The following is a 15,738-nucleotide window of genomic DNA, read 5'->3' as shown; positions in this document are numbered from 1 at the left end:
CACTTCCTGTACATAGATCATCTCCTTTACCACTGAGTTTGTGGTAAACAAATATCACATCCCCTATTTAGAAGTTAAGGAATCTACAGTCCTCTCCCCGATGCTCTAGTGGCCATGACCCGACTCAGAAAGCCTATGAAAAGTCACATAAGGTCATCAGACGACAGACGACACCATTCTGTATACTTCTGGCCCCTCTTTGGACACTGTGTTAACTAACCTCCAGACGAGCTTCAATGCCATACAACTCTCCTTCCTTGGCCTCCAACTGCTCTTAAATGCAAATAAAACTAAATATATGCTATTCAACCGATCACTGCCCGCACCTGCACGCCCGTCCAGCATCACTACTCTGGACGGTTCTGACTTAGAATACGTGGACAACTACAAATACCTAGGTGTCTGGTTAGACTGTAAACTCTCCTTCCAGACTCACATTAAGCATCTCCAATCCAAAATTAAATCTAGAATCGGCTTCCCATATCTCAACAAAGCATACTTCACTCATGCTGCCAAACATACCCTCGTAAAACTGACCATCCTACCGATCCTCGACTTCGGTGATGTCATCTATAAAATAGCCTCCAAAACTACTCAACAAACTGGATGCAGTCTATCACAGTGCCATCCGTTTTGTCACCAAAGCCCCATACACTACCCACCATTGCGACCTGTACTCTCTCGTTGGTTGGCCCTCGCTTCATACTCCTCGCAAAACCCAGGGGCTACAGGTTATCTACAAGTCTCTGCTAGGTAAAGCCCAGCCTTATCTCAGCTCACTGGTCACCATAGCAGCACCCACTCGTAGCACGTGCTCCAGCAGGTATATCTCACTGGTCACCCCCAAAGCCAATTCCTCCTTTGTTCGTCTTTCCTTCCAGTTCTCTGAAGCTGGAGACTCATATCTCCCTCACTAGCTTTAAGCGCCAGCTGTCAGAGCAGCTCACAGATCACTGCACCTGTACATAGCCCATCTGTAAACAACCCATCTATCTACCTACCTCATCACCATAGTGTATTTATTTATTTATCTTGCTCCTTTGCACCCAAGTATCCTTACTTGCACATTCATCTTCTGCACATCTACCATTCCAGGGTTTAATTGCTATATTGTAATTACTTCTCCACCATGGCCTATTTCTTGCCTTAACTCCCTTATTTTACCTCATTTGCACTCACTGTATATTTACTTTTTGTTTTCTTTTGTTCTACTGTATTATTGACTGTTTTGTTTATTCCATGTGTAACTCTGTGTTGTTGTATGTGTCGAATTGCTATGCTTTATCTTGGCCAGGTCGCAGTTGCAAATGAGAACTTGTTCTCAACTAGCCTACCTGGTTAAATAAAGGTTAAATAAAAATAAAGGAATAGGAAATTTTACTTTACAGGAAAGGATATAAAAAATGTATTTGTTATATAAGATACATATTTCTTTCTTCTCTTGTTGTGTACAGTCGTGGCCAAAAGTTTTGAGAATGACACAAATATTAAGTCTGCTGCCTCCGTTTGTATGATGGCAATTTGCATATACTCCAGAATGTTATGAAGAGTGATCAGATGAATTGCAATTAATTGCAAAGTCCGTCTTTGCCATGCAAATGAACTGAATCCCCCCAAAACATTTCCACTGCATTTCAGCCCTGCCACAAAAGGACCAGCTGACATCATGTCAGTGATTCTCTCGTTAACACAGGTGTGAGTGTTGACGAGGACAAGGCTGAAGATCACTCTGTCATGCTGATCGAGTTCGAATAACAGACTGAAAGATTCAAAAGGAGAGTGGTGCTTGGAATCATTGTTATTCCTTTGTCAACCATGGTTACCTGCAAGGAAACACGTGCCATCATCATTGCTTTACACAAAAAGGGCTTCACAGGCAAGGATATTGCTGCCAGTAAGATTGCACCTAAATCAACCATTTATCGGATCATCAAGAACTTCAAGGAGAGCGGTTCAATTTTTGTGAAGAAGGCTTCAAAGCGCCCAAGAAAGTCCAGCAAGCGCCAGGACCGTCTCCTAAAGTTGATTCAGCTGCGGGATCGGGGAACCACCAGTACAGAGCTTCCTCAGGAATGGCAGCAGGGAGGTGTGAGTGCATCTGCATGCACAGTGAGGCAAAGACTTTTGGAGGATGGCCTGGTGTCAAGGAGGGCAGCAAAGAAGCCACTTCTCTCCAGGAAAAACATCAGGGACAGACTGATATTCTGCAAAAGGCACAGGGATTGGACTGCTGAGGGTAAAGTCATTTTCTCTGATGAATCCCCTTTACGATTGTTTGGGGCATCCAGGAAAAAGCTTGTCCGGAGAAGACAAGGTGAGTGCTACAATCAGTCCTGTGTCCTGCCAACAGTAAAGCATCCTGAGACCATTCATGTGTGGGGTTGCTTCTCAGCCAAGGGAGTGGGCTCACTCACAATTTTGCCTAAGAAAATAGACATGAATAAAGATTGGTACCAACACATCCTCCGAGAGCAACATCTCCCAACCATCCAGGAACAGTTTGGTGACGAACAATGCCTTTTCCTGAATGATGGAGCACCTTGCCATAAGGTAAAAGTGATAGCTAAGTCACTCGGGGAACAAAACATTGATATTTTGTGTCCATGGCCAGGAAACTCCCCAGACCTTAATCCCATTGAGATCTTGTGGTCAAGAGGCAGGTGGACAAACAGAAACCCACAAATTCTGACAAACTCCAAGCATTGATTATGCAAGAATGGGCTGCCATCAGTCAGGATGTGGCCCAGAAGTTAATTGACAGCATGCCAGGGCGGATTGCAGAGGTCTTGAAAAAGAAGGGTCAACACTGCAAATATTGACTCTTTGCATCAACGTCATGTAATTGTCAATAAAAGCCTTTGACACTTATGAAATGCTTGAGATTATACTTCAGTATTCCATAGTAACATCTGACAAAAATATCTAAAGACACTGGAGCAGCAAACTTTGTGAAAATGTATATTTGTGTCATTCTCAAAACTTTTGGCCACGGCTGCACTTACTTTCATAATCCCCAAGTTAGAGTTGGAAAAATGCAAATAGTAAATGTCCAACGGTATATCGTTGAAATAGCCATATTGATGTTGGAAAGTCCAGTAATGTAAAACCTGACTAAAGCAGTCCTTGAGATGAACAGTCAGGTTGCATTGAATTCCATGGTGTCAAATTGACAGTGCCTTCAAGCTGTTGATGTCACATCTCAACAAGTATGGACGTTTCAATAGCTAAATGAGGGATTCAAGATACAATGTAACTGAGGGGTAATGATTAATTTGTAACAAGATACCAATTTAATTATTAAGAGCTGATCATTAAGAAACACAAACAACCAATGATTTTATAACTATCTCCCTTCAAGTGATTTAAACTATTTGTATAGTCATTATGGCGTAGTAGATTTTGTTAGAAAAAAATATGTGGAACATTCTATTTTCGACTTTGACCTGTGGGACTTAGAATGCAAAATACACGTGCAGCATCTTCTTTAAATCTCCATGGCAACGGGCGCGTTCTATATGCGTCATGGTTGATTCGAAAGTCGAACAAGATGGCGACAACGTTTGTTTTGACGTGAGACTTGTGTCGTTATCCAACATAACATCCTTTATAAAGTGATATTTTAAGAAGTACAATCGTAAGTGCAACGGTCATTGGTTAATTTAACATTGTATCAGTCTGACACTGACCATATAGTTTGCAGCATCATCATGAAATCTGACGCGGAGGAACTGATGCCACGGCTTCTGCCTGTGGAAACATGCGGCATTGAAACCGGGGAAGACGTCAATCTTAACGAGCCTCCAAGAAATCCCCAGGAATATCTGAGGCAGGTTCAGTAAGTCCCTCAGCTCTGTCTTTTGATATTTTTTTCACGCATATGATCAGGAAGCACGCATGCACGTAAGTAAAAACAACACGGCCTTTCTCATTTTCAGATTAGAGGCGTCTCTCTGTCCAGATGTTGTGGTGGCTAAGATTGATCCAAAGAAATTGAGAAAGAAACAGACAGTGAATGTGTCGGTAAGTTTCACCACACTGACACAAATTAAATGTAGCCTACGGTCTTGATTTTTCCCAGCCAACGCCGATATTTTTGGGGCTCCCGAGGGGCACTGCATCTCAGTGCTAGAGCCGTCACTACAGACACCCTGATTCGAATCCAGGCTGTGTCCCATAGGGAGGTGCACAATTGGCCCAGCATCGTTCAGGTTTGGCCGGTGTAGGACATCATTGTAAATAAGAATTTGTTCTTATCTGACTTGCCTAATAAAATAAATAAATAAAACATGTATAAAGGGGAGAGAGAGCGAGAGAGTCTGTCTGTATAATTTCCTGTCAAATCTTCTATTTGGTAGCTCATGGGTTGCCAAGCTGCTCCACAAGGATTTTCACCGAGTTTAAAATGGCAGCGAGAGCAAGTCAGCAACTTCTCAGAAATAAGACGGGTAACTATAGATTTGACTACCCTTTAGAGTTGTTTGTCGCTTTGTTTTGAAGTGACTTATTCTGATAATGTTTTACTACTTGCAGAGTATCAGTAAGCACAGACTACACTGGAGTGGTCAAGCTTTAGATGACAATGTGTTAATGGTAAGTAATGAGGATGATTTTTGTTGTTGGAAAAGTGAATTGTAAAATACAGCAACCTTACAGTACGTGTTCTGTATCTAGCCAAAACAGGATGCAGAGGAACAATGGAAAAAGTTCTGCCTGGGTGAAAATGTTTATCTGAACTCTCCTCCAACTGACCATGTTACTGAAGATCCAGGCCTTGATTATGTGAAGGTAACTGTATATAGACCACAGAGGAAATATTTAAGTGATGCATCTTGCAAGATTTCTGTGTAAAAATGGACATGAATCATGTTTGACATTTACCCACCTGTTTCACCAGGTTGGTTTTCCACCTTTCCTTAGCATAGTGAGCAGGTTAAATCAGGTGAATGTTTTTGCAGCATGGCATGATACATACACTACACTACTTTCTCATCAATTGATGCTTTCTTTCATTACCTAAATGACAATACTTGTGTTTGACACTCTAAATTATTATTCCCTTCTAGGCCACAGTCTCTGCAGTTTTGGAGTACTTGATAAACTGGTTTGAAGAGAGAGAGTTTGTCCCACAGTTAGTGAGTTCAGTTTCTTTAATATTATCAATACAGAGTTTGTGCCTTTTTTAATGCTTTCGTGGCTAATATGTGCTCAACTTCTCCAGGGAAGATGGCAGTATGCACTGCTGGCTTGCCTTGAGAAACCTCTCCTCCCTGAAGCACATTCTCTAATAAGACAGCTGGCCAGACGGAGTTCTGAAGTGCGGACCAATCTGGTAGGGTGATATAGTGCCTTGTATTACTGTTGAGATGAAAGGTTGCAAACCAACTTCCTTATGGAGAATTAAAATGTAACTGCATTAATGTTAGATGCTCAAATGTTTGCATGATAATATTTGATAATGATGAACAGAGTATATTATAGTAATTATTTTGTTTGTTTCTTTTCCATTACAGGAACACCAAGAAGATGAAAGGTTGTCTCCTCTCAACTTGATGATCTGTCTTGTTGCTAGGTAAGTTTATTTGACTTCCCAAACTCATAGCCAGGAAATAGTGTAATTTGATTGCTCATGTTTTTTTTAATGTTTTTTTTTTTACATAGGTACTTTGATCAAAACGACTTGGCCGATAAGGAGGACTAAACGGGTTGATGAAATCCACGATCAGGCTGGAACTCATCACCCCATGAGCTGTAGCTCTATGAACCCATCACCATGCTCCGATTTAGGATCTGTGGCAATTTGAAGCCTTTAGATAAAGCAACTATTGAGTCTTATGGAGAACATTTGACCTAATAGATTTGGCATTTAGCAAACACTCTTATCCAGAGTGACTTACAGAAGAAATTAGGGTAAAGTACCTTAAGGGCACATCAGCATATTTTTAACTTAGTCTGCTCAGCATTCAAACCAGCGACTTTTGGTTACTGGTCCAATGCTCTTAACTGCTAGGCTACCTGGTGCAATTAGACAGTTTTTTTTTCTATTACAGTTTGTGTTCACTTTCTGCTATTGCTGGAGTTAAATAAAATGTTTGCTTTCACAATTGTTGTGGCTTGTGTAACAGTACAGCTTCCTTCCCTCTCCTCGCCCCAATCTGGGCTTGAACCAGGGACCCTCTGCACACATCAACAGTCACCCTCGAAGCATCGTTACCTAGCGCTCCACAAAAGCCACGGCCCTTGCAAAGCAAGGGGAACCACTACTTCAAGGTCTCAGAGAGTGATGTCACCGATTGAAACGCTATTAGCGTGCACCACCGCTAACTAGCTAGCCATTTCACATCAGTTACACTCACCCCCCTTTTCCACAGCAACCAGTGATTCGAGTCAACAGCATCAATGTAACAGTATAGCTTCCGTCCCTCTCCTCGCCCCAACCTGGGCTTGGACCAGGGATCCTCTGCACACATCAACCACAGTTACTAACGGGGCCCTTGCAGAGCAAGGGGAACCACTACTTCAAGGTCTCAGAGTGAGTGACGTCACCGATTAAAACACTATTAGCGCGCACCACCGCTAACTAGCTAGCCATTTCACATCGGTTACACTTGCATCTCTACAAGCCCACCACTGCTCTGTACCATCAAGAAAAACTGTATGCAATAAAGACATTGGACATCCTTTTATTCTGAATGAGTGTTTTAGTGACTGTTACCAGATATTTTAGGCTCCACTGTTATGTGGTGTATCTCTAGGACCAAAACAACCAAATGACAAATTATTTGTCACTATCAAAATCATTCATTGATCAACAAACTAATGGACGTTGTTGACTGGAGAAAGTTTACAATTTATGGCCGTGTGCGTTTAGATTACGAAGTTGCCGATTGGGCTTTTGAGTTGTCAATCAAGATAGTGAAACGCGCTTATCACCCAGTGATGCTTTGCGACGAGCGACCAACACTTAGCTGGCGTGCCCGCGAGGAAAGGCAGTTACTGTAGCTAAGATGGCGGTGGCAGTGGGATCTTTGCAAGCCCAGCTTGAGAAAGCGAAAGAGAGTTTGAAAAATGTAGACGATAATATTCGTAAATTAACTGGTCGGGATCCTAATGAATTGAGGTATGACAAAAAGGCATTTTAAAACTTAAATTGTAATAACCTTTTCAGCATTCGTTTGTCCTCTAGCTAACTATGCTGAATAGCTAGCAACAAATGCCAATCCCACGACAAAAATGGCATCTCCCATTCTCGTGCATAACCAGCTAGCCGCTTGGTTGCGTGCCTGTGCTGTCGAATGGAATCGGCCGTGTGCAAATTGGCTAGCTAGCTGCAATTACAAATACTTATGCAATTACTATAGTTAGGTAACTAACGTTACTGTTTTTTTACTTAGCTAACGTTATGTCCATATATTGTTCAACTGGTAAAGTTAGCAAGTTGGCTAGCTACTCGGTTGTTGCTCGCTAGTGTCCTTTGGCTGGCTAGTTACGATTCAGTTTAATTTCCAGACTAGTCAGAGTAACGTTACTTGAAGTAACAGTAGTTAGCTATGCCACATTGATTTATTTATCTTTTTTATTCTATACCCCCAACCCTGCCCCCTATGTAACGCCTATGTAACGTTGGCTACGTTTTTCTAAAAACAATGATAGTTACAGCTAGCTCTGGTCATCTATGTTAAATGTAACGTTATGTAATTTCTCTGCTTTCCTTACAGACCCGGCCAAGTTAGACGGCCAACCATCCCAGGTGTTGGAGGAGGTAGGGGGCGAGGAATCAACTTGTTGAGGTAAAACACATTTCATATTTAGGCTTTATCTCCAACAGTATGTGTGGTGTTTGTATTTCATTGAGCTTTATGTTGTATTTGTCTGCAGGCGTGGACTCTCCGACATCAGCGGTGGACCAGGAGGACCCCCAGTGAAACAGAGGGATATTGAAGGGGCCCTCCTGAGGTAAGAGTAATCTGTAGATCTAGCCCATTTCCAGATCTAGTGGAGATGAGTCCATAGTCATGGGAAGTAGGGGTGTTACAACACCCCCTGAAAAAAATCGTAATAAAAATGTATATAAAAGCAATTCTCAATTGGCCTTCTTGTATTAGGAAACCAGGCTGTAGGGAGTCCCATAGAGCGGCGCACAATTGACCCACCATCGTCCGGTTTTGGCATTTATAGGCCGTCATTCTTAATAAGAATTTGTTCTTATTACTGACTTGCCTAGTTAAATAAAGGTTACATTTAAAAAGTTGTTATTATTAATAATAACTGACTGATAGCAGTCTGCAGCACAGGGATTTTTCTTTGAGAAATGTAATGTTAGTGCGCTGGGCCTTTACTACTGCTGTATTAGTGGATCGATACAGCCATCTGCAGCGCGTGGGAAAATGTTTTATAAATTAGACAAATTTAAAACATTGCGTTGTCAGAACATGTAATTATTAAAAGTAAATATCCTCTATAAATCACACTGGGTATGCAGGGAGGTTGGTTCAAGTTGTCTTTCAATTGCATAATCTCCTTACTCTGCCTGTCCACTCTGTCTTGAGCTTGCTCTCTTGGTTGCAACAATTGATCGACTGGTACTGGCTCGCAGTGTGTTAGAATGGTTTAGGGATTAATCCAGCAAAATAAAATTTACAGATCTCATACATGTCCTCTAAAGAGATTAAGAATTTTGAAGATGAAGTCATTTGCTTCCCTCATTTTCTAATGCCTGGTTGAGTAGTTAACAAAAAGATTCTAAAACCAGTGCAAATCCGCTAGTTACCGTACACAGGATGGATGGACAGACAAGTGAAACTAATAGACGCTGAGGATATTGACAAGGCAGATAGCCAGAGGGAGACTTATCTTGTGCAATAACCCAACTTTCACTTAGTAGGCTGTCATTCCTTGTTGCATGATTATTGCAGTCACTTCCATATGGCGTCAATTAATCGGCAGTGGGCACTCCTAAAAAGGTATTGCCCTACACCTGGTGACATTCAAATGGGTTTCTATTTGATGTGGCCTGTTAATCACACATTTGTGTTGCTCGTGTCTTTATTGTATAGGCTGGCCGGTGACCAGAGAGGGAGGAGAGATTCACGCCATGACAGCGACGCTGAAGATGATGACGATGTCAAAAAGGTAGACCATCATTACACACTCACTGTCTGACTCTTTTACCTTGATGTTTTAAAAGTCCAACTCTCCACTTGCCTTTGTCCAAACACAGCCAGTGTTGCAGTCATCAGTAGTAGCTACCTCCAAGGAGCGTACACGTCGAGACCTGATCCAGGATCAGACCATGGATGAGAGGGGAAAACAAAGGTAACATGTCATTGTACATGCTTAGGGAAATAATGGTCTTTAGTTTGTATCTCCAAGAAATCATGTAAATGTTATTCCTTGTTTGTCCTTTTTCCCCATAGGAATCGACGCATGTTTGGCCTGTTGATGGGAACATTACAGAAATTCAAGCAGGAATCTAATGTGGCAACGGATAGGGTAGGAATATTGTTTACTCTTAACACTGGTGAACTAGTACTCTAATACAGTAAACGCATGAAAGTCACCTTACAGAATTAGCCTTCGAGCTAGCTTGGTGAAAATTATTCCAGCTGTTAGGATATAGTTTGGAATATTTGCTAATGGGGAAATTGTATGTGTGAATTTATATATATTTTTGATCTATCTCTTCTCAGCAAAAGAAACGCATTGAGATTGAACAAAAATTGGAAGTTCAAGCTGAACAAGAGCGCAAAAAAGTAGAGGGCGAAAGACGAGAGCTCTTTGAGGAGAGGCGTGCCAAGCAGACAGAGCTGAGACTGTTGGAACAGAAAGTGGAGCTTGCTCAGTTGGTAAAGACTTTTCTTGACGCTTGAAAGCAATATTCAACCTCATTGGTTGTGCTCGTGCCAAAAAATAAAATGTTTTCATCTGTAATAACATTGCACTAAGGTGAAATAAAACCCTTGTGTGTGTGTGTGTGACAGTTTTCCCCATATGTAGATGGGACGCTTGATTGCTCATTAACTTTTTTGTATTCTAGCAAGAGGAGTGGAATGTGCACAACACAAAAATTGTCAAGTACATCCGCACAAAGACCAAGCCACCCATCTTCTTTCTGCCTGGGAGGATGTGCTCAGCCACTCAGAAGCTCTTAGATGAGTCTCAGAAAAAAATGAATGGTAAGCAATTGTGCAATTAGCCAAATTATTCTGCCCTCCAACAAGTAGCCATAATACACTTCCTATCCTTGGTGTGGATTGTGGTGTCACTGAATCTGTTTAAAAATAAATAAAAAAATCCCTGTTTTCAGTTATGTTTGAGGAGAGACGCGAGGCATTTGCTGAACATCTGAATAAGATGGAGGCTCGGCCTCGGCGCCAGTCTCAGAGGGACACCGCTCTGGGTAAGGACCTGAAGAAAGAAGATCGAGAGGAGGGTAAGCCCACGGGTCAGGTAGTCAAAGTGACAGGTAACAGGTTTGATGTGGAGATGGAGGAGGAAGATGAGGCAACAATAGAGGAAGGGGGGGGTGAGGGTGTAAAACGTAAGGAGGACAGAAAGAAAAAGCCAGTAGAGAAAGTCGGGGAGCAGGAGTCTAAGAAGGGGGGGACTAAAGCAGATGAGATGGAGGAGGCTGAGGAAGACAGTCAAGACACTAGAATAGTGGAGTTTAGAGATGTGGGGGAGCAGATGGAGGGTACTGCACTAGTGAGGGAGGCTGAAGGGCAGGCCGGGGACGGGGATCAGAAGATGGAGGATAGTCCAGTGGAGGTAGGTAATGAGAAAGGAGTAGAAGAGCAGCAACCGGTTAAGGCAGAAAAGGAGCCCCTTCACGGTCAGGACCTCACAGCTGTGTCAGACGGCCAGGAGAAGAGCATTGAAATACAACCAAACGAAGATGAAGAGCCACGTACAGAAGTGGCCACACCCCTGCTCTCAGAGTGCAACCCTCGTGTGGAAGTCTCTGATGTAACATCTATGGCTCCTGAGGTTCAGATCCCCCTACTGGAGACTGGAACGGATCCAGAGCCGCTCACAACCGAGCAGAGCCAAGAGGCTGATCAAGGTGCCATAAAGCAGACCACTAATGCCCAGCCTGCCCAGGCCCAGGATGATGCGGCTCCCAAGGAGCTGGCGCCCCCGAGCAAGGAAGCCAGTAGGGGACGTAAGAAGTCAAAGGACAAGAAGGGAGGTGGTGGTGGCAGAAGCAGCAGTAGCTCATCTAGCAGCTCCTCTGGCTCCTCGTCCAGTGGGAGCTCTGGCTCCTCCTCTAGTGGCTCCTCCAGCAGGAGCAGCTCCTCCAGTGGCAGCTCCTCCAGCTCTTCTAGCAGGAGCCGCAGCCGAGGGAGGAAGGACAAGAAGCGTAGGAGGCCATCCGAGAGGGACAGGGAGAGGAAGAAGGCAGTAGTTGAGAGGAGCCACAAGTCATCCAAGGGCAGTGGTCGTGAATCCAAAGGTTCCAAAGATAAGAGCTCCAAGTCTGACAGGAAGAGGACCACCTCTGAAGGCAGCCGGTCAGGGAAGAGGTCCTCTCGCGGCGACAGGGATCGCAAGTCAGATAGGAAGGAAAAGAGGCGTTAAAGTTGAGTGAGTTCTGCTGTCATGTCATGCTTAGTTTAGTTTCTACTTTTGATAAATACATTTTCATAACTGAAAGGTTGTGGATTTCCTTAAATGCAATTCACCAGAAGAGGGAAGCTAAACTGCCTCAGTGTATTTTCTTCAAATAATGTGGGTTTTTAATCATCAAGCTTTTTCTCTAGTCACCAGTCAGTTTTGACATGGTCTTGCTGCTCTGGTTTCTGGACTTCTTTTACCTCGATTTTTATTTTATTAGACTTTTCTATTGTCTGCTTTTACTGTAATTGATGCATCAAGTTTACATTTTCTCTCCCATAAATGTCTTTACTTGTTCTAAAGCATAGGAGCAATGAGAATAGGGTGGGTTGCATACTGGGTGTATTCTCTGAATCCAGTGTTGGTGGTAATTGTGCATTTTCAGTTGTATAATGTTGAACACTTGTAACCTACAGCTTTTTGATCCATATAAAGCCAGTCTGACCATGCACAATGTCTAGCTATGCATAGTTGAAGACACTTGTTTTGGAAAGTGATGTTAATATTTTTTTTGCCCAAATGAAACCTAAGCATATTGAATTAAAAAAAACATGATTACTTGACTTGTCTGAAATGGTTCCATGTCAATGCTCCAAGATATTTTTGTACAGACGGTTTCATTAAATGCCACATGCAAATTAGGATGCTGAACTCCTGACTCCATGTATTTCGGAGTGTCGCTTTAGGATGTTTTTAGATGAATAACTGATGAAACCTGTTTTATAGAAATCATGGATAGACCCCCTGACCGACTAGGACTTTATTTTTACATTGTCTGGAACACCATCCTCCATATATCAGATGTTCAATCTGTAATGTCATTCATTGCCATAGTTCCAGCCTTCATACCGCTGTCTGCCAAGTGACTTGATGGAAGGTAGTCCTATTTGAACATGGTGCAGGCAAAGAGCAATGTGTTTCTCAAATGCTATTGCTAGTTATATTACTTAGATAAAGCGATTTGAATGAGTCCAGTACTAAATGTACAGATGGACAATTTAAGTTTGTACATGACTGACCACCCTCTTCATAACTGGCATATTAATACAAGGTTATTGGGTAGTGTGACTGCATACACATGTAGTTAAACTGTACAAATCACACTGAATGCAAAGGCATTAACAATGTCTCAAATGTAAATTCCCAGAAAGTTGAGACGTTTAGATTTTATAGATGTTTTGTGCCGTCAGTCCTTCGTTCTAGTTATACCAGAGACAATACTTGTGAAGTCCACTTGGTGTCAGCAGTGCCTCAGTGAGTTTCTGTTGCTGACTCACTGGCCGCGTTTACACAGGTAGCCCAATTCAGATTTCTTTCCACTAATTGATCTTTGGAACAATAGGATTGGCTCATGCCAATAACTGGGCAAAGATCAGAATTGTGCTCCCTGTGTAAATGCAGCCATTGAGTACTCGTGGACAAACTGAATGCTAGAATCTTTTTGTTATTTAAAAAAGAAATGTAACCTTTATTTAACTAGGCAAGTCTGCTCAGAACAAATTCTTATTTACAATGACGGCCTACCTAGGCCAATTGTGCACCGCCCTATGGGACTACCAATCACGGCCGGATCAAACCAGGAACTGTAGTGACGCTTCTTGCAGTGCCTTAGACCGCTGTGCCACACAGGCGTCCACATAATCAATTGCAATGTTGTTCATTATCTTTTAACTGTATAGAATATTTACTTTTGATTTGGGGTCAGTGCAAGGATGAAGGTTGTTTACTAGGCCTGCTAGTGGATAGTGAGGTCCAGCTGTGTCCCCAAGATCTCCTGAATCGCTGTAGCCAGGCAGATGTTTCCCCTAACCCTTTGCTCTGAGTAGTTCTTGTTGAAACCATGTACTATGTTGCCATGTATGTAATACAATATATCTAAACAAGACTCCTTTAATATAACTAACTTTGTTTCTCCTCCATTGCCCACTCATCCCCTTCACGCTGGCTTGTGCATTGGGCAGCAACAAAGGCATTCCATTTTTGTCTGTTTCTGCCCATCTTCTCCACCGTGCGTGCCCCAGCTCTGCTGATGTTGTTGGACCTCGGTCTTGATTGTTCTCCACCATATTGTCTTGGGCTTCTACCTCTTAGTGCCTTCAAAAAGTATTTGCACCCATTTACTTTATCCACATGTTGTTGTGTTATAGCCTGAATTTAATATGGATTAATTTACAATACCCTATAATGTCAAAGTTGACCATGTTTTTAGACATTTTTTTAAATTAAAAGCTAAAATGTCTTGAGTCAAAAAGTATTCAAACCCATCATTATGGCAAGCCTAAATAAGTTCAGGAGTAAAAATGGGATTAAGTCACGTAGGTCTAATAATAGTGTTTAACATGATTTCCGAATGACTACCTCATTTCTGTACCCCTACATACAATGATCTGTAAGGTCACTCATTTGAGCAGTGAATTTCAACCACAGAGTCAACCACAAAGACCAGGGAGGTTTTCCAATGACTCGCAAAGAAGGGTGCCTATTGGCAGATGGGTAAAAAAAAAAGCACACATTGAATATCCCTTTTAGCATGGTTAAGTTATTACACTTTCGATGGTGTATCAATACACCCAGTCACTACAAACATACATGCGTCCTTCCTAACTAATTTGCCAGCGAGGAAGGAAACCGCTCAGGGATTTCAACATGAGGCAAATGGTGACTTTAAAACAGTTAGGGTTTAATGGCTTTGATAGGTGACAACTGAGGATGAATCAACAACATTGTAGTTACTCCACAACACGAACCTAATTGACAGAGTAAAGGAGGAAGCCTGCACAGAATAAAAATGTTTCAAAACATGCATCCTGTTTGCAATAAGGCACTAAATTAAAACAGAAAAAAATGTGGGCAAGAAATGAACTTTATGTACTGAATACAATGTGTTATGTTTGGTGCAAATCCAATGCATCACTGTACGGCTCTTCATATTTTTAAGCATAGTGGTGGCTGCATCATGTTATGGGTATGCTAGTAATCGGCAAGGACTAGGGAGTTTTTTAGGATACAAATAAACGGAATAGAGCTAAGCACAGGAAAATCCGAGAGGAAAACCTGGTTCAGTCTGCTTTCCAACAGACACTGGGAGACAAATTTACCTTCAGCAGGACATTAACATAAAGCACAAGGCTAAATATACACAAGTTGCTTACTAAGACGACATTGAATGTTCCTGATTGGCCTAGACACAGTTTCGACTTAAATCGTCTTGAGAATCTATAGCAAGACTTGAAAATGGCTGTTCAGCATTGATCAACAACCGACTTGACAGAGCTTGAATATTGAATAAATATTGTATAATCCAGGTGTGTAAAGCTCTTAGATATTTACCCAGAAAGACTCAGCTGTAATTGCTGCCAAAGGTGATTCTAACATGTATTGGTGTCTCAGGTGTGTGAATTCTTATGTAAATGATATATTTCTATATTTCATTTTCAAGCAATTTGCAAAACTTTCATTATGGGGTATTGTGTTTAGATGGTTGAGAAAAAAAAGTCATGTAATCCATTTTGAATTCAACAAAATGTGGAATAAATCAAGGGTATGAATACTTTCTGAAGGCACTGTAAATAAATTTGATTTAATTTAATTTGTACGTATGCCTTCTGGAGTCCAATGGACAGCTATTCTTGGGATGGAGTCTGCACTCTTTCTCAGGACCTGTCCAATCCAGCAGGGTCTCTTGAGTATGGCATCCATGGCTTCCTGCTTTGTTTGTCTAAGGAGGTTGGTGTTTGATATTGTGTTTGGCCAGAAGATGTGCATGATTCTCTGGAGAAGACCGGGGGTGTGTAAGGGACAAAAGTGAGTAGTCAGCTGTTCTTTCTCCCGGCTCATTAGCGTCCTGCGTCTCTGATGAGGCCGGATAATGCAGCCCTTCTATTGATCCTCATCCTCCCTCCCTCCACCCAACAGCCAACTGACTGACCCACCGGAAGAAAACTGCTGGATAAACAGTACCAGACCTGGGTTCAAATACTATTTGAGCTTGCCTTGCACAATGGAACCAATAGAATAGTTTTAAAACTGAACCCTGGCACTCCAGGTTGGCGTGAGAAAACGGTCAAAGTATTTGAAAGATCTTCAGGTCTCAATATTTCAGAAGTGAAGTAAGTGGAGTAAGGGAGT

The 15,738-nt window shown here is 42.1% G+C and overlaps 2 protein-coding genes across 4 annotated transcripts; both read left to right on the top strand.

Annotated features, from left to right (window-relative positions):
- The first annotated feature begins 3,515 nt into the window (after positions 1-3,515).
- Positions 3,516-6,101, top strand: LOC112244921 (gem-associated protein 2). 3 transcript variants are annotated; one of them, XM_024412809.2, is made up of 11 exons: positions 3,516-3,634; positions 3,701-3,835; positions 3,936-4,020; positions 4,356-4,445; positions 4,531-4,590; positions 4,672-4,785; positions 4,895-4,939; positions 5,064-5,132; positions 5,219-5,329; positions 5,511-5,569; positions 5,659-6,101. In XM_024412809.2, exons 2-11 carry the CDS (start codon positions 3,708-3,710, stop codon positions 5,696-5,698), a joined length of 801 nt encoding a protein of 266 aa, XP_024268577.1. In that variant the 5' UTR covers positions 3,516-3,634; positions 3,701-3,707; the 3' UTR covers positions 5,699-6,101. The 3 variants fall into 3 exon arrangements, with proteins under 3 accessions (XP_024268577.1, XP_024268578.1, XP_024268576.1); XM_024412810.2 differs by having other exon boundaries at positions 3,518-3,826; XM_024412808.2 differs by having other exon boundaries at positions 3,519-3,835.
- An 859-nt stretch (positions 6,102-6,960) lies between these two features.
- LOC112244926 (pinin) lies at positions 6,961-12,173 on the top strand. Its single transcript, XM_024412817.2, has 9 exons — positions 6,961-7,117; positions 7,716-7,787; positions 7,876-7,953; positions 9,054-9,129; positions 9,218-9,312; positions 9,414-9,489; positions 9,687-9,842; positions 10,034-10,172; positions 10,304-12,173. Exons 1-9 carry the CDS (start codon positions 7,005-7,007, stop codon positions 11,572-11,574), a joined length of 2,076 nt encoding a protein of 691 aa, XP_024268585.1. The 5' UTR covers positions 6,961-7,004; the 3' UTR covers positions 11,575-12,173.
- The last annotated feature ends 3,565 nt before the right edge of the window (positions 12,174-15,738 follow it).

This window comes from Oncorhynchus tshawytscha, linkage group LG11, assembly GCF_018296145.1.
Source record: "Oncorhynchus tshawytscha isolate Ot180627B linkage group LG11, Otsh_v2.0, whole genome shotgun sequence".
Taxonomy (NCBI): Eukaryota; Metazoa; Chordata; class Actinopteri; order Salmoniformes; family Salmonidae; genus Oncorhynchus; species Oncorhynchus tshawytscha.
This window is presented reverse-complemented; position numbering and strand designations above follow the sequence as displayed.